At 47.5% G+C, this 22,331-nt stretch overlaps 1 protein-coding gene across 1 annotated transcript; it reads right to left on the reverse strand.

The window, feature by feature from the left end:
- Positions 1-14,669: 14,669 nt before the first annotated feature.
- On the reverse strand, positions 14,670-18,716 carry LYPD3 (LY6/PLAUR domain containing 3). The gene is made up of 5 exons (XM_066373647.1): positions 18,564-18,716; positions 17,881-18,012; positions 17,034-17,204; positions 16,583-16,744; positions 14,670-15,706 (listed from the first exon to the last, which is right to left on the reverse strand). Exons 1-5 carry the CDS (start codon positions 18,646-18,648, stop codon positions 15,210-15,212), a joined length of 1,047 nt encoding a protein of 348 aa, XP_066229744.1. The 5' UTR covers positions 18,649-18,716; the 3' UTR covers positions 14,670-15,209.
- Positions 18,717-22,331: the final 3,615 nt, after the last annotated feature.

The following is a 22,331-nucleotide window of genomic DNA, read 5'->3' on the forward strand; positions in this document are numbered from 1 at the left end:
ACATCAATTCTTTGTTGTGGCTCCTTAGTTGTTCATTGATTGCTTTCTCATATGTGTCTTCACTGGGGGGCTACAGCAGACGGAGTAACCCCTTGCTCGAGCCAGCAACCTTGGGTCCAAGCTGGTGAGCTTTTTGCTCAAACCAGATGAGCCCACACTCAAGCTGGTGACCTCAGGGTCCCGAACCTGGGTCCTCGGCATCCCAGTCTGATGCTCTATCCACTGCGCCACTGCCTAGTCAGGCTCATTTGTGGCCTTTCTTGAGATTTTTTGTCAATTGCTTAAGTAACAACTCTTTTTTTTAATTTTTATTTATTGATTGATAGAGACAGAGAAAGAGAAACATTGATGTACTGTTCCACTTATTTACATGCCCTGACCGGGATTGAACCCACAACCCTGTTGAACCAGGATGATGCTCTAACCAACTGAGCTACCCGGCCAGGGCCAAGTAATCTCTTGTACCAAAAAAAGTCCTGGCTCACGCACTGTATTCAGTGTCAGTCTCCTGATTTTCCTGAAGGACCAGGGCCTCCTTCACTCTCTGTTTCATGACACGGATATTTTTGAAGAGCAGAGGTTAGTTATTGTGTGGCATGTCCCTCAGTGTGGGCTTAGCTGCTGCTTCCATATGATGAGACTCAGGTTGTTCAAGTCCGCCCAACACCCCGGAAGAGCCGAGCCACTGTGCCCTTTCTCAGTGCTCCATCTCAGGAGGCCCACGACATCTGTTTGCACCATTACTAGTGTTCACCTTGATCACTCCATTATAGTGGTGGCTGCCAGGTTTTTCCTGTTTATGTCACTATTTCCATCGTGTAAATAGTATCTTATGAAGAGATAATTTGTAACCATGCAAATATCCCATTACTCTGCAAACTTGAACCTACCACTAGTTCTAGCATCTACAGGTACGCAGGTTTTTCCCACCACCAGGCAATTAATTCAATTCGGACACTATCTGATACCATCTACCTAAACATAGTTTCAGATTTCACAGGTTAATGGCTCATTCCCAGACGACTACCCCCATTCCCACCCCTTCAGATGTCAAATCAAGAATCAAGGTTGTCACTATCCTTCTGACTGGCAGGTTCCCACAACCCCCTCCTTGGGGCTAATTAATTTGCAAGAATATCTCACACAACTCAGAGAATCATTTTAGTTACTAGATTCCTGCTTTTATACAGAAGACCTAACTCAGGAACAGCCATACAGAAGAGAGGCAAAGGGTAAGTTCTGGGGAAAGGGCACAAGCTTGTATGCCCTCTCCAGGAGTACCACCTTCCCAGCACCTGCATGAGTTTGCCAACCCGGAACTCTCTGAACCCCATCTTTCTGGGCTTCTTTTTTATGGAGCCTTTATTACATAGGCATCATTGCTGAAATCATTGGCCACTGGCGACAGATTCAACCTCCAGCCCCTCTCCCCTTCCCGGAGGCCAGGGGAGCGAGACTAAAAGTTCCCACCTTCAAATCACACGCTGGTTCCCTTGGGTACCAGTCACCAATCTTAGGTGCTCTTTAAAAGTCACCTCATTAATATAAACTCAAGTGTGGAGAAGGGAAGTTGTTATGAATATCAGACACCTTTATCACTCCTATCACTTGGGAAACTTCAAGGGATTTAGGAGACTGTGCCAGAAACAGGTTCCCTTATTCCAAATCATAATGTAGCATCTTTTATTGATTCTTGCCTGGATCAATTATTATTATAAAGATTGCCAGATGGGGCCCTGGCCAGCTGGCTCAGTGGATAGAATGTCGGCATGGCATGCAGACATCCCAGGTTCAATCCCCAGTCAGAGCACACATGAGAAGTGACCATCTGCTTCTCTTCCCCTCCCTCTCCCCCTTTCTCTCTCTCTTCCCCTCTTGCAGCCAGTCGCTTGCGTGGTTCAAGTGTTGGCCTCATGCGCTGAGGACAGCACAGTTGATTCAAGCATCAGCCTCAAACAGGGGTTACCGGGTAGATCCTGATCGGGGCACATGCAGGAGTCTATCTCCCCTCCTCTCACTTAAAAAATTTTTTTAAAGTAAAATAAAATAAAAGTTGCCAGATGGAGATATTCTGATTCCAATATTCCTTCTACATTCCTCTGTAAGAGTTTTTCTTCTCTTTTATTAATTCAACATCAGCACACAGTCAAGGGCTATAATCCTTTGCTGTCATAATTTAATTTGAGGTGCAACTTGTCCCAATTTTGGTCATAAGGAGCCTCTTTAAACTGTCTTCTTATGTCTTTTTGACATTTCCCATAATTCTCTATTCCTTACTTTCTAGATCACTTCTGTTTTTAAAAATAAACTGAGACACAGAGAAGTTGAATATCTTGCCCAAGTCAAACTGATGTAGCTGCAAGACCAAGATCTGAACGGAGAATCCAAACTCTTCACCATGCAACCATATTGCCTCTTCTTGTTCACAGCCAAATCCCCACCATTCAGTATGATGTCTGACCCATGGTACACGTTAAATAAAAATGTGTTGAATAAATTAATGAATAAGCTGTCTGTCCTATCCCTCAGGTCTTAACTTTCCTCCTTCCCAGTCTCAAAGTCCACACATCATTATAAGCACTCTTCCGCATATGCTCTCACGTCCCCGTGAGAAGCTAATAGGCTTCCTCCTATTAGCAAGGCAGTCTTCCAATATTCAACTCTCCACCCACTCAGGGCCTGTCCCCACGTATGTAAACAAAGCTGGAGGAAAATCACACACCCTGCTGAAAAGTCCTACTTCAAAAATCTCATTGTTAACCTCCAGTGGGCCTTTCATTCTGCCTAGAAGTTGGTCTAAACTTTCACCGTTCATTCACTGTCCAGCTCTTCTATTTCACACCTTCTTAACTCACCAGAGAGCTGCTCCCACTGTCCCTTTTGATATATAAAAAAAAAAGAGTGAAAAATGACTCAACATGATTGATTAACCTTCAGGGAAATGCATATTAAAACCATAATTAGATACTACAACACATCTAGAGAATGGAAAATATTTAAAAGACCTATAGGATGAGGCCTGACCTGTGGTGGCGCAGTGGATAAAGCGTTGACCTGGAAATGGTGAGGTCGCCGGTTCGAAACCCTGGGCTTGCCTGGTCAAGGCACATATGGGAGTTGATGCTTCCTGCTCCTCCCCCTTCTCTCTCTCCTCTCTCTCTCTCTTCCCCCTCTCTCTCTCCTTTCTAAAATGAATTTTAAAAATACCATTATTTGGTGAGATGTGTTTTCTAAAGGTCCTACAACTTGCAGAAGAACTTATATTAATAAAAATTGTTAAAAAAAAAAAAAAAAAAAAGACCTATAGGATGACAAAAAATGATTTGACTTTGAATTATGGGCACACAACACAACCAACAGTTCAAATGCTATCAAGATGTTCCCCTGAGCCTGACCAGGCAGTGGTGCAGTGGATAGAGCGTCGAACTGGGATGCCAAGGACCCAGGTTCGAGACCCCAAGGTCACCAGCTTGAGCGCGGGCTCATCTGGTTTGAGCAAAAAGCTTACCAGCTTGGACCCAAGGTCGCTGGCTCCAGCAAGGGGTTACTCGGTCTGCTGAAGGCCCGCGGTCAAGGCACATATGAGAAAGCAATCAATGAACAACTAAGGTGTCGCAATGCACAACGAAAAACTATGATTGATGCTTCTCATCTCTCTATTCCTGTCTATCCCTCTCTCTGACTCTCTCTGTCTCTGTAGAAAAAAAAAAAAAAGATGTTCCCCTGAAACCCATGTACTCTTATTGATCATTGTTACCCCATTAAATTTAATTTCTAAAAAAAAAAAAAAGACCGGCCTGGCCGGTTGGCTCAGCGGTAGAGCATCGGCCTGGCGTGCAGGAGTCCCGGATTCTATTCCCGGCCAGGGCACACAGGAGAGGCGCCCATTTGCTTCTCCACCCCTCCTCCTCTCCTTCCTCTCTGTCTCTCTCTTCCCCTCCCGCAGCCAAGGTTTCATTGGAGCAAAGATGGCCCGGGCGCTGGGGATGGCTCCGTGGCCTCTACCTCAGGCGCTAGAATGGCTCTGGACGCAACAGAGCGACGCCCCAGAGGGGCAAAGCATCGCCCCCTGGTGGACATGCCGAGTGGATCCCAGTCGGGCGCATGCGGGAGTCTGTCTGACTGCCTTCCCGTTTCCAGCTTCGGAAAAATGAAAAAAAAAAAAAAAAAAAAAAAGACATACTGACAACATCACAGCAATTCCACTCCTAAGTATTTACACAAGAGAACTGAAGGTATGAGTTCATAAAAGTGCATATAGTATTCATAGCAATTTTATTCTTCATAGTCTCAAATTTGAAACAGCATAGGTATCCATCAAGAGAAGAATGAAAAACAACCTGGGACATATATTATGTCAAGTGAAAGAAGCCATACTCAAAAGAATACATATTGTTATTTCCATTTATACCAAGTTTCAAAGCTTTAGAATTCAGGTGTCCCCAAACTACGGCCTTCCAGCGGCATGCGGCCCCCTGAGGCCATTTATCCAGCCCCCGCCTCACTTCCGGGAGGGGCACCTCTTTCACTGGTGGTCAGTGAGAGGAGCACTGTATGTGGCAGCCCTCCAATGGTCTGAGGGACAGTGAACTGGCCTCCTGTGTAAAAAGTTTGGGGACCCCTGCTTTAGATATTGAGCACTTGAAAAGAAGCTCATGGCCTGACCTGCGATGGCGCAGTGGATAAAGCCGGAAGGAATGCTGAGGTTGCCAGTTCAAAACCCTGGGTTTACCCAGACAAGGCACACATGGGCTGCCCAGGCAAAGCAACTATGAGTTGATGCTTCTCACTCCTCTCCTCAACTTCTCTCTCTCTTCTCTCCAAAATGAATAAATTAAATATTAAAAAAAAAAACATATAAAAAAGAAAAGAAGCTAATGCAAACTAAAATGTAATATAAAATATATGTGGGATTCCAAAATTCCAAAGACTTTGTACAAAATATATATATCTCATTACTAATGTTTTTATATTGACTACATATTTAAATGATGTTTGCACATATGGATAAATACATTATTAAAATTAATTGCACCTTTTTTTATTTCTTAAGTGAGAAGCAGGGAGGCAGAGACAGACTCCACCCAGCAGGCCCCTACAGGGCAATGCTCCACCCACCTTGGGCCATTGCTCCATTGCTCAGCAACCGAGCTATACTGCTCACAAATATTAGGCGATATTTCAAAATGGATATGAAGCAATAAAAAAAAGAAGCATTTGATTTTTTTATTAACCAAGAACATCAGAAAAGCAAATGACAAGTCAAAGAAAGTTGTTCAATTATGCAAATGAGATGCAAAACCAATTTTTATTTCATTGGTGAAAATGCACTACACAAAAGGCTGGAGTATCTGCACATTCCCTAATCCCCTAAATTTTGTGAGCAGTGTAGTTTGGCGCCTGAAGAGAGGCCATAGAGCCATGCTCAGTGCCTGAGGCCAACTTGATCCAACTGAACCATGGTTGTGGGAGAAGAAGAGAGAGAGAGAGAAAAGGGAGAGAGGGAGGGGTGGAGAAGCAGATGGTCACTTCTGTGTGCCCTGACCAGGAATCAAACCCAGTACTTTCACATGTCAGGCCAACACTCTACCACTGGGCAAACTGGCCAGGGCCACACCTTAAAAAAATTTTTTTTTTTAACGAGAGGAGAGAGAGAGAGAGAGAAAGAGAGAGAGAGAGAAGTTGGGGAGAAGCAGGAAGCATCAACTCCCATATGTGCCTTGACCAGGCAAGCCCAGGGTTTCAAACCGGCGACCTCAGTATTCCAGGTCGACATTTTATCCACTGCACCACCACAGGTCAGGCCCTTTTTAAATTTTTAAATTGTTTCTTAGAGACAGAGGGAGGAAGAAAAAGAGAGTGAAACATTCATTTGTTGTTCCACTGAGTTGTGCATTCATTGCTTGCTTCCTATATTTGGCCTGACTAGGGATTGAACACACAAACTTGGTGTTTCTGGATGAGCTAACTGGCCAGGGCTATACATCCATTTTAGTTTTTTATTGTAGATACTAGAAAATTGTAAATTACATATGCAATTCAAATGTATCTTGCAAGCCTGACCAGGCGGCGGCGCAGTGGATAGAGTGTCGGACTGGGATGCGGAGGACCCAGGTTTGAGACCCCGAGGTCGCCAGCTTGAGCATGGGCTCATCTGGTTTGAGCAAAGCTCACCAGCTTGGACCCAAGGTCCCTAGCTTGAGCAAGGGGTTACTCGTTCTTCTGAAGGCCCATGGTCAAGGCACATATGAGAAAGCAATCAATGAACTAAGGTATCACAACGAAAAACTGGTAATTGATGCTTCTCATCTCTCTCCATTCCTGTCTGTCTGTCCCTATCTATCCTTCTCTCTGACTCTCTCTCTGTCTCTGTAAAAAAAAAAATAAAAAAAAATGTATCTTACAATATATTTCTGTTGGGCAATGCTAATCTAAAACTTAGAAATAATATGGTGTACAGAGATGTGCTGTAGAATTGGGCTCCTGAAACCTGTATAACTATGTTTACCAATGTCACTCCAATAAATTCAATTAAAAATAAATATTGTAAATAAAACTTAGAAATAAGGCTAAAGGACAACCACATATATTTCCAAAATCTTACAGCAGCACCATCTAATAAGGAACCCACTCAGGGATGATCTGATTCTAAGGGAATAGAGCAATGTATGCCTTACTATTTATTATTGATTAGGACCCAGACTCTATAAACTTTAAATAGTTACTTTGCAAATGATTTTTGCAAATAAGAAGATAAGTAAGTTGCAAATGATTTTTGCCTGAGGAAGACGCAAATGATTTCTGATGGAAATGATTCCTGCCCAGTACACAATGTAACCTTGGAGATTAAGGTTTTACTGCCCTATAAAACACTAGTTTCCAATCTCATTTTGCAGTCTTTCTGTAGCACTGTACTTTCATTGACAAAATATATTTGCACCCATTTGAATCAACTTCAACATCGTGCTGGTTCCCAATATTCTGAGCACTTACTATATGCCAGGTTCTGTATGTGACTTATATTATCAACTTTAAATCTCACAAGAGTCCTGGCCCTGGCTGGTTGGCTCAGTGGTAGAGCGTCGGCCTGGCTTGCAAGGGATCCGGGGTTTGATTCCCGGCCAGGGCACACAGGAGAAGCGCCCATCTGCTTCTCCACCCCTCCCCCTCTCCTTCCTCTCTGTCTCTCTCTTCGTCTCCCGCAGCGAGGCTCCATTGGAGCAAAGATGGCCCGGGCTCTGGGGATGGCTCCTTGGCCTCTGCCCCAGGCGCCAGAATGGCTCTGGTCGCAACAGAGCGACGCCCTGGAGGGGCAGAGCATCGCCCCCTGGTGGGCAGAGCGTCGCCCCCTGGTGGGCGTGCCAGGTGGATCCTGGTCGGGCGCATGCGGGAGTCTGTCTGACTGTCTCTCCCCGTTTCCAGCTTCAGAAAAATACAAAAAAAAAAAAAATCTCACAAGAGTCTTAAAAGGCAGGAACTATGATTATCCCCATTTCTTAGATGTGGACACTGAGGCTTAGAGAATTAACAGCCTGATTTCACCAGCTATGAAACTGTAGTGGTAGTAGTAGCACAGCGTACAGAGTAGTTAACCGAGCTGGAATTGAAATTTGGGTTGTCAGACACACGTCTGGCCTCTGAACCACTATTCTAATTCAACACTGTCTTTGTTAACTGTATCCCCTGAAAAACTCATGTTGAAGTCCTAACCCCCAATACCTGTGAATGTGACCTTACCATCATGCACCACTTAACATATTTCGGTCAACAAATGACTGAATACCTGATGGTAGCATACCACACAGCCTAGGTGTATAGTAGGCTATACCATCTAAGTTTGTGTAAGTGCATTCTATGATGTTTGCACAGCAACAAAATCACCTAATGACACATCTCTCAGAACATATCTATATCTTTAAGCAGCAGGTGGCTGTATTTGGAAATAGGATCTTTGCAGATCTAATCAAGATAAGATGAGGTCATCAGGGTGGGCCTTTATTTTATTTTATTTTTTAAAGATTTTATTTATTCATTATAGAGAGGAGAGAGAGAGAGAAGGGGGGAGAAGCAGGAAGCATCAGCTCCCATATGTGCCTTGACCAGGTAAGCCCAGGGTTTGTTTGTTTTTTGTTTTTTTTATGTGCCTTGACTGCAGGTCTTCAGCAGACCAGTAACCCCTTGCTTGAGCCAGCGACGTTGGGCTCAAGCTGGTGAGCTTTTTGCTCAAACTAGATGAGAGCCCTCGCTTAAGCTGGCAACCTAGGGGTCTCGAACCTGGGTCCTCCGCATCCCAGTCCAACGCTCTATCCACTGCGCCACCACCTGGTCAGGCTGGGTGGGCCTTTATTTAATAAGACTGGTGTCCATTTAAAAAGAGAAAAACTAAGACACAGACAGGAAGAAAAACTTCATGTGAATGATAGATTGGAGTGATGCATCTAACAAGGGACGTCTGGGGTCACCAGAAGGCGGAAAAGGCAAGGAGGGAGCCTCCCCTAGACGCTTCAAAGGGAGCATGACTCTGCCAACACCTTGATTTTGGACTTCAGGGCTCCAGAACTGTGACAATACATTTCTGTTGTTTTAAGCCACCCAGTTTGTGTGATGTTGCAACGGCAACCCTGAAATGGATAACACTGGGTTGCCGCATCATTCCGGAGGTGAGAGAGGTGCGACCATCCATATGGGAACCACACCTGGAGGGCGACTTTCTTCTTCTGACCCTCACCTGTACTTGCAAAGTGTCCCACCCCAACTCTCACGGCACCATATCAGGACAGACTGTGTGTGGGCCTCTCCCACCACATGGGGTCTTCTGGAGGTAAAAGCCTCTGTGAGGGACAGAAAGGATTACCTGGTGTCTTGTCTAGCACAGCCTCCTACGTTATCTCCACCTGTCCTTGCCTTAAACTGTCACAAATGCTAAACCGAGAGTGAACTAATGGCCATGCAAAAGATTCCTGTCTGGCCTGACCTGTGGTGGCGCAGTGGATAAAGCATCGACCTGGAATGCTGAGGTCGCCAGTTCAAAACCCTAGGCTTGCCTGGTCAAGGCATATTTGGGAGTTGATGCTTTCTATTCCTCCCCCTTCTCTCTCTCTCTCTCTCTCTCTCTCCTCTAAAATGAATAAGTAAATTTTAAAAATGAATTAAAAAAAAAAAAGATTCCTGTCTGGCCAACTACAGCCAATTATCTCCTTCTGGATATCAACCAGTTTGGGGTCCACTTATACATTTATTTCATCATTTCTGATTGCCTAAATGCATATATTTTTTGAATTCTCTTTTGAACTGGTTGTAATATTTTTTTGAAATTTTATCTATTGATTTTAGACACAGGGGAGGGAGAGAAAGATCATTTTGGTTTTCCACTTATTCATGCCCTCATTGTTGATTCTTGTGTGTGCCCTGACCGGGGATAGAACCACAACCTTGGCGTATGGAGGCAACGCTGTAATCCACTGAGCACCTGGCCAGCGCACTTTTTTTTTTTTTTTTTAGAAGAGAAATGACACAGTTTTGTTTTACTGTTGAGGGAAGGATCAAGGGATATTTAACTAAAGGAAAAGGTAAAACAAGGGAAGTGAGTGCAGTGGGGCTGGGGCTGGAGCTGGTGTGGCCCTGCAGGACCGCCTCCAGCAGGAGGGCACTGAGGGCCACCGCAAGGCCAGGCGAAGACCCGCACAGCACTATGGCTACAGCTACATGCCTTCTGAAGCCTTCCCGATGGAGTGCCCCCCACCCCAGAGAAACTTCAGAGGCCTGAGAGGAGACCCAAAAGGTGCGGGGAGGCTGGCCAAGCCTCCAGTGAGGGATCATTTGTGCTCCAGGAGGGGCCTCCGATGCCCAGTGGCAGAGGGAGGAATGAAACAGTCCAAGAGCATCCACCCTGAGACGGAGCTGGCCCACCTCTTTTCCAAGGAAGTCACAGTAGGTTAGGGAAGATGCCCACGCATGCCCCCCTCACCCATCCTTCTGGACTCTGGGCCAGTGTGGACATCTGCCTGACTTTCCAGCTGTGCTGGGGACCAGCAGCACTGCCCCCACCTCTGGATCTACCATTACCATTGCACCCTTCTCCTAGCTCCAGCTACATTGCGGGCTTGATCCCCAGTCAGGGCAAATACAAGAGTCAACCAACGAATGCATAAACAGGTAAAAAATAAATTGATGTTTCTTTCCCTAATTGATGTTTCTCTCTCTAATGTCAATAAAAATATATATTTTTTTAAATAAATTAATAAAGCCTGGCCCTGGCCAGCTAGCTCAGTGGTAGAGCGTTGGCCCAGCATGTGGATGTCCCAGGTTCGATTCCCGTCAGGGCACACAGGAGAAGCGACCATCTGCTTCTTCACCCTTCCCCCTCCACCCCCTATCCTGCAGACATGGCTCAATTGGTTTGAGCACATGGGCCCCAGGCTCTGAGGATGGCTCTGTAGAACCTCCGCCTCAGAGGCTAAAAATAGCTTGGTTTGGTTACAAGCATGGCCCCAAATGGGCAGAGCATCGGCCACAGACAGGGGTTGCCGGTGGATCCCAGTCAGGGTGCATGCAGGAGTCTATCTCCCCTCCTCTCACTTGGAAAAGAAGGGGAAAAAATTAATAAAGCCTGATACATGGTGGCCCAGTGGGTAAAGCATTGACCTGGAATGCTGAGGTCCTGGTCCAAAACTTGTAGGGCACCAGCTTGAGCACGGGATCATCAACATAATCCCAAAGTCGCTGACTTGAAGCCCAAGATAGCTGGCTTGCGCAATGGGTCACTGGATCGGATTGAGCATCTGGTCAAGGCACATATGAGAAGCAATCAATGAAAAACTAAACTGAAGCAACTACAAGTTGATGTATCTCATCTCTCTTCTTTCCTGTCTCTCTCTCTCTCTCTCTCTCTCTCTCTCTCAAATCAATAAAATAAATAAATGTTTATTTTTTTTATTTATTTATTTTTTTTTTTCTGAAGCTGGAAACGGGGAGAGACAGTCAGACAGACTCCCGCATGCGCCCGACCGGGATCCACCCGGCACGCCCACCAGGGGGCGATGCTCTGCCCACCAGGGAGCGATGCTCTGCCCCTCCGGGGCATCGCTCTGTTGTGACCAGAGCCACTCCAGCACCTGGGGCAGAGGCCAAGGAACCATCCCCAGCGCCCAGGCCATCTTTGCTCCAATGGAGCCTCGCTGCGGGAGAGGAAGAGAGAGACAGAGAGGAAGGAGAGGGGGAGGGGTGGAGAAGCAGATGGGCGCCTCTCCTGTGTGCCCTGGCCGGGAATCGAACCCGGGACTTCTGCACGCCAGGCCGACGCTCTACCACTGAGCCAACCGGCCAGGGCCTAAAATAAATAAATGTTTAGTTAGGTCAATTAATTTAAGAAGAAAACATTGATTATACAAGTACAAATGGTGATTCCCTAAGAATATGGGACCCAAGTACAAATTGGGCAGTTGAGACTCATATGGAATCTTTTTTTATTATTATTTTTTAAATTGACTTTTAAAGAGAGAGAGGAAGAAAGTGAGAGAGAGAGAAAGAAAAACATGATTTGCTGTTCCATTTATTTATGCATTCATTGGTTGATCCTTGTTTGTGCCATGACTGGGGATCAAACCCACAACTTTGGTATATTAGGACGATCCTCTAACCAACAGAGCTATCCAGCCAAGGCTCTCACATGGTATCTTGAGCTAAGGAGAAAGAGGGGCAGTGATCTGGATTTCAAGGGAAAGTAGGCAATTCATAGGTAGAGGACAAGGAGCAAACATTTAGTAAACAAATCCTTGCTGGCCACCAAGAAACAATGGAACCCAGAGGGGTCTAACAGAGCTTGCTAGGCCCCCCTCCTGTCTGCCACACTTGCTTCACATTTCATCCTAAGGTGATGGCTCTCTTCATTTCAGCAGGTTTTTCTAACTGAATTCCTTTAGGCAGATAGGGGGAGGTGAAAGGCTCTTCCTAAGTCTTCTGTTTCTTAAAAATAACCAGCTTAAAACAGTCATCCCAAAAAGGCATATTTTGGGGGGACAGTGCTGTTCCCCCTCACTGGTGAGTAGCTCGTGCTTAACAAAGCAAAGCCTGCACTGGGCAACATGGAACATGCAAAAAGGACATTTTTGAAATTTGTTTTATTACCCTGGCCGGGTAGCTCAGTTGGTTAGAGCATCATCCCAACATGCCAAGGTTGCGGGTTCAATCCCCAGTTAGGGCAGGTACGAGAAGCAATCAATGAATAGGTGAAACAACAAATTGATGTTTCTCTCTCTCTCTCTCTCTCTCTCTCTCTCTCTCTCTCTCAAATCAATAAATAAAAATTTTTTAGGCCCTGACCAGTTGGTTCAATGGATAAAGTGTTGGCCTGGCAAGTGCATGTCCCGGGTTCCGTCCCGTCAGGACACACATGAGAAGCGCCCATCTGCTTCTCTTCCCCTTCTTCTCCCCTTCCTCTCTTCCCCTTTCATAGCCAGTGGCTTGACTGGTTCAAGCATCGAGCCATGGCGCTGAGGACAGCTCAACTGATTTGAGAATGGGCCCCAGAGGGGGGTTGCCGGGAGGTTCCCAGTAGGAGTGCATGGGGGCATCTGTCTCTCTATCTCCCGCCACTCAGAAAAAAAATTTAATTTTGTTTTTATTTTTCAATTACAGTTGACATTCAATATTCTGTCAGTTTCAAGTGAAGGAAAATTTTACTCAAGGGTATTGCAACAGGGAGAGAGGCCAGAGCTCAGTGTGAATTCAACTCAGCTGAAACAGAAAGCAGTTGGGTTTTTAAGAGCTGGGCTGATAGAGACATCGGAAGTCATCTCTGTTTGCTAACCGGCATTATCCAAAGGAAAGGGAACTTTTCTGTATCTTTGTGAAAGGAGGTAGTTTTACAACTGGGAGAAAGGCACCCACTGAAGTTAGGCTCACTTTCCTAAAGAAACTGGACAAGAAAGTGCTACCTCTTTTGATGTTTACATTTCAAAGAGATGATCCCCAGGCCCTTGAGAAAGACATTTCCTGGGCTGCAAAACTGGCAAGAGGCTCTTAAAGGAAGTTACACTCATCTCAAAGGAGCAGCAAAAGAATTTAGGATAAGTTTTCTTTTCTTTTCTTTTTTTTCCTAAGTGAGAGGAGGGGAGATAAAAAGTCCCCCGTAGGTGCCCCGACAAGAATCCACCCAGCAACTCCTGTCTGGGATGATGCTCAAATCAACCAACCAAGCTATCCTCAGTGTCCAGGATGACACTTGGACCAATCGAGCCACTGGCTGCAAGTGGGGAAAAGAGAGAGAAGGGGGAGAGGGAGGAGAAGAGAAGCAGATGGTCACTTCAGTGTGCCCTGACCGGGGACCAAACATGGACTGTCCTCCTGTCAGGCCAACGCTCTATCCATTGAGCCAACCAGCCAGGGCCAACAAGTTTTCTAAAGCAGTGAAATGCTGCAAGAGGAGGAAGGTCTGGGGCCTCTGTGGCTTGGATGTCTGGATTCTGAAAGAGCCAGGTGAAAGGGAGGTCAGAGAGAGGCAAGAAGCCTGTGTAAAGTTTAGTCAAGCTGAGGAAAAGTTACAGCCATCCTGGTCACGCTCGGTAAACCCTGTCTGCCTACGTTCAAATCCGGTCTTCACTGCTTACTAGGGCAAGTTTCTCAAGCTCTCTGGGCCTGGTTTCCTCATCTTGGAAAATGCATATGATTAATACTTACCTCACAGGATGGTTGTGTAGGTTAAATATGTCAATGCAAATACAGCACTTAAAACAGTACCTGGCACATAATAAATGTATTGCTTGCTGTGCGTTAAATTATATTGCCCTTCTCCACTTCAAATCATCCCAGCTGAGAATTTATAAAGAAAATGAAAAGAAAAAACATTTTAACTTAGAAAGAAAGAAAGAAAGAAAGAAAAGAAAAGAAAAGAAAAGAAAAGAAAAGAAAAGAAAAGAAAAGAAAAGAAAAGAAAAGAAAGATAGAAAAGTAAAGAAGGTGAAACCCTTAGTACAGGCCTGGTACCTGGTAAGACTTTTTTTTAAATGACCAATATTCTTATAACTATAGTCACTATTTTACCACTGTACTTTGCTCATGCTCCTATTAATTCTTTATCTTGTTACTCTAGTCATTATTTACTATTGTTTTGTTATTACCTCATACTACTCCCAATTAATAGTGAAATCGGCAACATTATTATTATCTCACTTATTCCCTTTCATCAAACCAATCATTTCCAAAACCTGCCAGCTCCTCTCATTCCCAAACCAGGCTCTTCTTCCATGGGGCCTCTACTCTTTCATCTGGAGGAGATGGGGCTCAGGCCCCAAGTCCCCAACTGGAAGCAAAGACTGGCAGCAGCACCCTCAAGCACTTTGGACAAGTGGGACACAGTGGCTGAACCCACTGAATAATTAGGAAAGCAGTTAGATGGCAAGGTGCATAGTGCCTGGGGGCAGTGTACAAACCCATTAAACAAAGCTGCCTCTGCTCCCTAGCACTGCTAAAGACCCCATTCACCCCACAATACTGATTAGTGGATTCTCCCCAGCGGGATCACCACAAGCTGGCTAACCCCCAGGAGGCGAAGGGAGTTCAAACTCAGACTTCCCTCAGTGATCTCAGCTCCTCCGTTAAAGGTCAGGGCATTTCCACCTTAGTGCAGTTTCAACAGGTTAGGAAAAGCAATAGAAATGACTCCTTTAAAACACTGTACAAAGTAATTAAACTTTTATTGAGGCCTTTATGTTCCAGAAACTGACCACACAGAGGCATAAGACACAATCCCTGCCCTTGAGGAGCTCACAGTCCAGTAAGGAAGACAGATGCTGAAATAATTCCCACAAAGATGGAGGGGGCAGGGCCAGCTGCCAGCAGAGGAAGGAACTATTACCCTCTCCGCCCCCCACATTCAGGTTAGCTATGAGAAAGGGAATAGGAAGCTTATCATTCTCTCTTCTACCATACCCATGACAGTTCTGACTACTCTCTATCCTAGGCACACAGAGAGACAACAATGGGAGGGGGGCATATTTGCTGCCTCAAAAAAGCTAGACCACCCGTCAGGATATATACAATGGTAACTTTATTTCCCGAAGCCGCAAACCAGTGCAGCAGAAGCTGGGGGTACTGGGGTAAACTGGAAGAATAGGGGCTGGGCCGGGCCAGCCCAGTCCAGTGCTGGGAAAGGAAAGAGAGGGTACCCACCTGGGAAGGAGGGCAAAAGGGAGGTTTCCAGGTGGAGAAGCTCATAGTAGGGTGCCAGCAGCCACAGCCAACAGAAAAGCTGCCAACCCTGCCGAGGGCGCTGTAGAGCCTTTATTGTGCGTCCCGCCTTTGGCAGGGTACTGCTCCTTATTGCTGCGGTCCTGGTGGCCAGCAGCACCTCCAGCCAAGCTAGATTCCTCTTTCCAGGAGGTCTCGGGTTCCACTTTCTTTGGAGGAGTCTGGCTGGCGGAGGCTGAAGTAGATTTGGTGGTAGAGTTGGTTGAGATGGGTTTAGTAGGGGCTGGGGTGGAAGCAGTCACAGGGGTGGTTGGGGTCCGAGTAGTTGGCTGAGGAACAGGCATCAGGACAAGGGGCGGGATCACAGGGGAGAAGTAGGTCTTGTTGCGAAGATCCGAGTTACAGCGGGACCCCTTGCAGCAGGAGCCACTGAGTGTGAACCCTGGGCCTGTCACCGTATCCCGGGTGCAGAACTCATTCTGGACGCAGCCCCGGACTGGCAGGGACACAGTCACATTAGCTGAAGAAGGAAGGCACAGGTAGGTAGGTTGGTGGTTGAAGGGAAGGTGGGTAGGCACAGCCAGAATGAAACTTAGAGGCAAGAGCCTCCAAAACAGGGGACAAAAGGGCTCTGGCTCCATTCATCCAAAAGGCTCAATTCAGGTCTCACTTAGAGAAACAACGTCCCAATCTTTGGCATATGGATCACATTTCCCATAGTACTTTGAGGGGATAAGTAAGTAGGCTGACCTACATACAAGTCCATCAATGCCTTGGAAGAAAGGTTTGGACAGGGATACGACACCTACCTTTCTCACGACCAAAGAGAAAAACAAACATCCCCTTCCCATCTCCCTCCTGTCATTTTCCGCATGCCTCTCCCTCAACACTGCAAATATTTAGTCTCAGTCATACATCTCCAATAATACACCTGGCAGAGGATGGCGTTTGAAGAATTTCATCCCCCATGATTCCCTGAGGCAGAGGCCAAGAGGCTAAAATACACATGTCCTAAGTAGTTACATGGGCACCCCAAGCCCTTGAGTTTAAAAGAGTCAACTATGTAGATTCCCTGCAATGTCCGGGTAGAAGGTTGGAGGTTTAAATATAGTACATTTCCTATTGCACATCCCTGCAATCTGCATAAATTATGGAAGTGCATTTCAAAACTAGAACAAAAAGCAACCCTATCCCTATGCTCTATTGGAGATAGAACCACATTTCTCATTCTCAGGACGCTCTAGAAGACAAGACAAGCACTTAGGCTAGCCTACAGTTCCCACAATGCGTTGGAAGGGGGTACCCTTTGCGTAAAGGGCTACCATCGCCCAGGGAGCCTCAGCAAGGCTACCACAACTCCTGCAGCCCGGTACTCCGTACTCCGGGGCTCGCTCACCTGCCGTCAGGGTGACGTTGCCGTCGAAACAGGCCTTGTATTCGCGGTCGCTGGCGTTGTAGCAGCTCACGACGGGCGGCGCCGTCCCTTGGCATGCCTCGCGGCTCAGCCCCACGCAGCTGTAGCACTCGGCGCCGTTGGGCTCGTACGCACTCTCATTGCCTGTGCGAAGGGAGCGGATTGGAAAGAAGGGGTCAAGAAGGTTTGCAAATCACAGAGCCAGGGGTAGTTCCAGCCTCTGTCACCGCCCCTAGATGACGCCGGGTCAGCCCTCTGACCCCGCCCACCCTGTGAACCCGCCCACTGAACCCGCCCCTAGCGTCCCCAGCAGTGAAATCGGCCTGTCGCCTCTTGGCCCCGCCCCAGAACGTGGCCCCGCCCCCAGTCATTCGGCGTTAAGGCATCCGCAGCTTGCGATCGCCGATAGCGACTACGCTAAGCTCCTACCGACCTGCGGGGGTGAGTGCTCGCGTGGTGAGGTTCAGCTTGGCGTTGCAGCGGTCTTGGGCACATTGTTGGAGCTGGACGAAGGCCAGAAGCCCGAAATGGTCCAGTCCGCGGTCATTCTTGCCCGGGAGTCCCGAACCACAGCCGCGCACTGCCAGCGAGAATTGCCCGTGGACTGCGGAGAGGGGAAGGGGGCGGGGTCAGAGGGGGCGAGGCGCTCCGAAAGAGCCGATTCCGGAGAAAGATGACGAACGGAGGGGCGGGACTTTATAAAGCTGAATCCGAGGGGCTGCCAGGCTGACAGACACTGAACAGAATCAAGAAAAAGGGCGCAGCCGCAGAAAGCAACCTCAAAAGGAACTGAGAGACTGACACGGCACAAGATTGGAGAGGGGTGGGGCGTCCTGAGAGCTGTGGGCTCAGTAGCGGTGGGATGGGGTCAGAGCGCCGGAGCCTCAGCCTAGAGAACCTAGAAGACCTCTCCAGGAATCACCATCACCACTGGATAGGAGAGGCTTGGTTGGAGAGGAGAACATTCTGGCAGGGACAGAAATGGGTAGGGACGGTTCGGTGATGGAGCGGAAATAGATATGGTGTGTGCTCGAATAGGACGAGGTCCCACATCCCGGCACTCGTATCGCCCCACCCAGTTCGCAACTCTCAGCCGCTCACCCCTCTAAGCCCTGACTGCGTGGTAGTGTTGAAAGGCCCCGGCCAGGCTGAAAGGGAAGGATAGAGCTGTTTGGAGGGGTTGAGACCAAGTTCAGAGGGAGGGGTGGGACTATAAGGAGGCGGGGCCTGGCTTGAGGAGCTTGAAGGAGTGGGTACATGGACCACGCGGCCCCACTCACTGGTCTCCACGGCCCCCACGGCCTCTGTGCAGACATCCACGCCTGGCGCGCACTTCACGGTCTTGGTCTTCTGCGGAGAGCATCCGTCGTCTGCTTTTTGCACGCAGCTGTAGCACTCCAGGGCCTGAGCTCCTGGGGATGCAGGGTAGAGTGACCCCTACTTAAGCCTCCCCCATCCCCAAAGGAGAAATAGTCCTTCCCACGCCCTCTGTCCCCAGAACGAGACGATCCTATTGCACACCCTTTCCCAGGCAAGAGTAAGAAAAATCTTTCCACAAGCTTAGGGTCATGGGATACACTGGGTCCCTTTCCTTCAAGCCCCTATGCCTACAGTGGGAGTAATTTTCCCACAGTGCCGTATGTCCAAGGTGGAGATCTCTGCCGTGGATAAGGAGCACCTCCCCACAGTTTTCCACTCAGGATGGGAGAATTTTTCCCACAGATGGGTAGGCTCAGTGAGGGGTCCCTTCCCACAAGTCCCCTCTGACCAGGTTGGAAAAGCTTTTCCCGCAGCTCCCCAGGACAGGAATCCTCCCCACAGTCCCCTCTGCCCAGGGCAGATGATCTTTCCCTCAGCCCTCTGCTCAGGATGTGGAGATCCTTCCCACAGCCCTCTATGTAGGAGGGCTCCTCCCTAGAGCCCTCACTCTGCCTCCTCCACTCCCTCCCCACAGTCGACCCACCTTCTTGAAGCAGCAGCGGCAGCAGCAGCAGCCAACGTGTAGTCCGAATCACTGCCCGGGCCCCTGCTTTCCTGGTGGGGTGCATGATTCGGTCCTGCTCCCTTGGTGTCCCCCCTCGGTGTGCCACCTCCCAACCCGGGTCCTCTTACCTGAGCCCAGGATGAGTAACCTCCCCTCAGGCAACCCTAGCCCTGCCCAACCGGGCCAAATCAGCGTCCGCTGTGGGGCGGACACCCGCCCCTGGGTGCGTCACCCACAGCTACCAAGGAGAATGGCGGGAGTCCAGGTTCCCTAACTTCCCAGGAGAAGGCTGTGTGCTTGAGGTTAGAGGGGAGAGTGCTGGGGTTCACAGAGGGGTCTACTCAACACTTGGCACTCACTAAATATTTAATAATTGCCTACAGTGTGCTGACTTTGGTCTGGGTGGCCTGGAGGTTGATAGAACCAGTGCCTGTCCTCACAGAATTCACAGTCTGATGGGGAGACAGATATTCATCAAATAATTATACAAATTGTTATTTACAACGAGGACAATGAAGGAAGTGGAGGGAGCTACAGGAAGATGTGGAGTCTAGAAATGGAGGCTGGTCACTGAAGCTTCCCTGATGATGTGATTCAAGTTATGGTCTCAAAGCATAAGCAGGTCGACAGGGAGCAGAGAGCATTACAAAGCACAGGAAGCAGCAGCAGGTGCAAAGACCTAGAGGTGGGAAGTAGCATGAACCATTCAAACTCAGAGAAGAGAACAGCACCTGGACTCAGAGGGTAAGGAAGGGAGGTAGAAAGTGAGGCAGAAGCACCTGACAGGGGCCAGATCATTTAGCACAGGGGTAGTCAACACCGCCCACTTTTGTATCTCTGTTAGTAGTAAAATTTTCTAACCACCCACCGGTTCCACAGTAATGGTGATTTATAAAGTAGGAAAGTAACTTTATAAATTTATAAAGCAGAGTTACAGCAAGTTAAAGAATATACTAATAATTATTTACCAAGTACTTTATGTTGGATTTTTGCTAAGTTTGGCAGAATAAATCTTTATAAAACAACTTACTATAGTTAAATCTATATTTTTATTTATACTTTGGTTGCTCCGCTACCAGCACCATGAAGGCAGGAACACCCACTAGTGGTCGGTAGGGACCAGGTTGACTACCACTGGGTTAGCACATTTCAGGCCCAGAGAAGGGATTTGAATTAATTCTGAGAAGGGTGGAGAACCTTTGAGAGGGTCTTAATCAGCTGGGGACACAATCAGGTTTACTTTCTAATATGATCAGTCTGGGAAATAATGCAAATATCCAGCAAGAAGTGAATGGGCCTGACCTGTGATGGCACAGTAGATGGGATGTCAACCTGAAATGCTGAAATTGCAGGTTCAAAACCCTGGGCTTGCCTGACCAGGTGATGGAGCAGTAAATAGAGCATCGGACTGGGATGTGGAGGACCCAGGTTCGAGACCCCGAGGTCACCAGCTTGAGCACGGGCTCATCTGGTTTAAGCAAGACTCACCAGCTTGAGCCCAAGGTCGCTGGCTTGAGCAAGGAGTCCCTTGGTCTCCTGTAGCCCCCCCCTCAAGGCACATATGAGAAATCAATCAATGAACAGCAAAGGAGCCGCAACGAAGAATTGATGTTTCTCATCTCTCTCTCTTTCTGTCTGTCTGTCCCTGTCTGTCCCTCTCTCTGACTCTCTCTGTCTCTGCCACAAAAATAAAATAAAAACCCTGGGCTTGCCTGGTCAAGGCACATACAGGAAGCAACTACTACAAGTTGATACTTCCTGCTCTTCCGTCCCTTTCTCTTCTCTCTAAAATCAATCATCTTTAGAAATAATGAATGGAAAAAGAAGGAGTGGTTCACTAATCCTGTGGAATGCTACACAGCAACGAAAATGACAACTAATAGCCTCAGTCACATGGATGAATCTCAAAACCTTCATGTTGAGCTGAAGAAGAAACCTTAAATAAAACATACCTTGTAACTCCATTTATCTGAAGTTCTAGAACAGACAAAACTAATCAATGTTGAGAGAAATCACAGTAGGAGTTACCTTTGGCTGGAAATTGCCTCAAAGGAGCAATGGTAAGAAGCCCCCACAATCTTCACCTGGGTGGTAGTTACATGTGTGTGCAAATATGTAAAGAATCACCAAGCTGTGTACTTACACTTTTCACTGAATGTACATTACTTTAAAGAAAACTGTCTCTATGACCTCTGTGTAAAAATGGAATAGTCTAAAAGGGGAGAGAGAGAAGGCCCGGAGTCCAGGGAGGGAGCTGGGCAGTTTTCCAGGTAAGAAAGAGAAAGGCAGCCCATGACAGCTGGCCAGGGGTGGGCTTGGCATTCACAGGTCATGGTTTTCTGTAACACACTATCACAGGCCACTGCCATCAGACAGGGCCACACTGTGACCACGATGGAGCGAGACACATCAGGACTACTGCATCGCCATGTCTGAACACAGAAACAAACAAGAGCACTGTGCAAACCACAAAATGACTAAGCATCCCCATATTCTGGCTAATATAAGTGACTGCCTATATTATATTGTATTGTATTATATTGTATTATGTTATATTTACTATGTGATATTATGTTATGTTAGAGTTATAGCTTTAATCTTGCTTTGTTTCTCCTGGCTCATAGATAAAATTTATCTACAGCAGTAAAAATAATGGCTGTGTTCATAAAGATATTATCTGTTCCCCAGACCCTGTTGGGCATCCCCATTCCCAACAATGACTAGCACCTCAGTCACATAGGTGAGGTCACTTGGCATCATGCTGAGAGAGAAAGTGAATGACAGCTTGTGAGATCATTTAGCATTGGCCCCCACCTCCCTGCCTCCCCAGCCTTGGTATCCCAGTCCTACTTATGGTTTGCTATGTGACCCTATGTTAAGTGTCTTCACCTCTCTAAGCCTCTGAGGTGTCTTTTATAATAAAGGAAGGAGTGTCCTTCATGGCAGAGCGAGGCCATGTATCAAGTGGCAAAGTATCAAGTCTGGACTTTTTTAATTCTGCCTCTGCCATCTTCCTGCTGTGTGACCTCAAACAGTGGTGTCTCCTTCTCTGAACTTTGGCTGCCTTCTTTGCCACATGGGTCTGAAAATCCCTATCTCTTGAGTGGTGGAGGGAAGTCGGCTGATAATACTATTGTGTGCTCAGAAACAGGAGGCCCTGCAGGCCCTAGCCGCGTGGGAGAGTTTCAGGGAGGAACCACAACTGGCTGGACCAGAAGAACTCGAGTCTTGGGAGGGAATGGGACCCAGGGTGGAGAGTCTTCTCTTGCTCAGGCCTGCCCAGATTCTGGGCGCTGACCCCCTCCTGGCCCCGGACCAGAGAACAGAGGAAAGTTTGAATGTGGGGCCTCTGCTTAACCTGCTCAGTGACTCCTCAGAGGTCCCTACAAAGAGGTTTAGAATCCGGTTCCCCAGATGGATGCACAGAGGGCTCAGTGTGGAGGCGGTCCCCAGCGCTGGAGGTCAGACCAGGGCCTCAGACAAGCCCAGGGCCATATCCACTATGGGTTTCCTGTTCGCTGGGACAGGGCAGGCCCTGAGCCCAGTGACGTTCCCAGCCTGTCTCAGACCCAGTCCTTCCAGTGTACTATCTTGGATGTGTCAGAGAAGGGATGGGGTTGGGCAGTGTTGCCTACATAAATTGCAGGGCTCAGTGAAAAATGAAAATATGAGGATCAAGTTCAAGAGGCAGGAAAGAGTACCATTAAAAATACTAAAAATAGCTCTGGCCAGTTAGCTCAGTGGGTA

The sequence above is a fragment of the Saccopteryx leptura genome, chromosome 3, assembly GCF_036850995.1.
Source record: "Saccopteryx leptura isolate mSacLep1 chromosome 3, mSacLep1_pri_phased_curated, whole genome shotgun sequence".
Taxonomy (NCBI): Eukaryota; Metazoa; Chordata; class Mammalia; order Chiroptera; family Emballonuridae; genus Saccopteryx; species Saccopteryx leptura.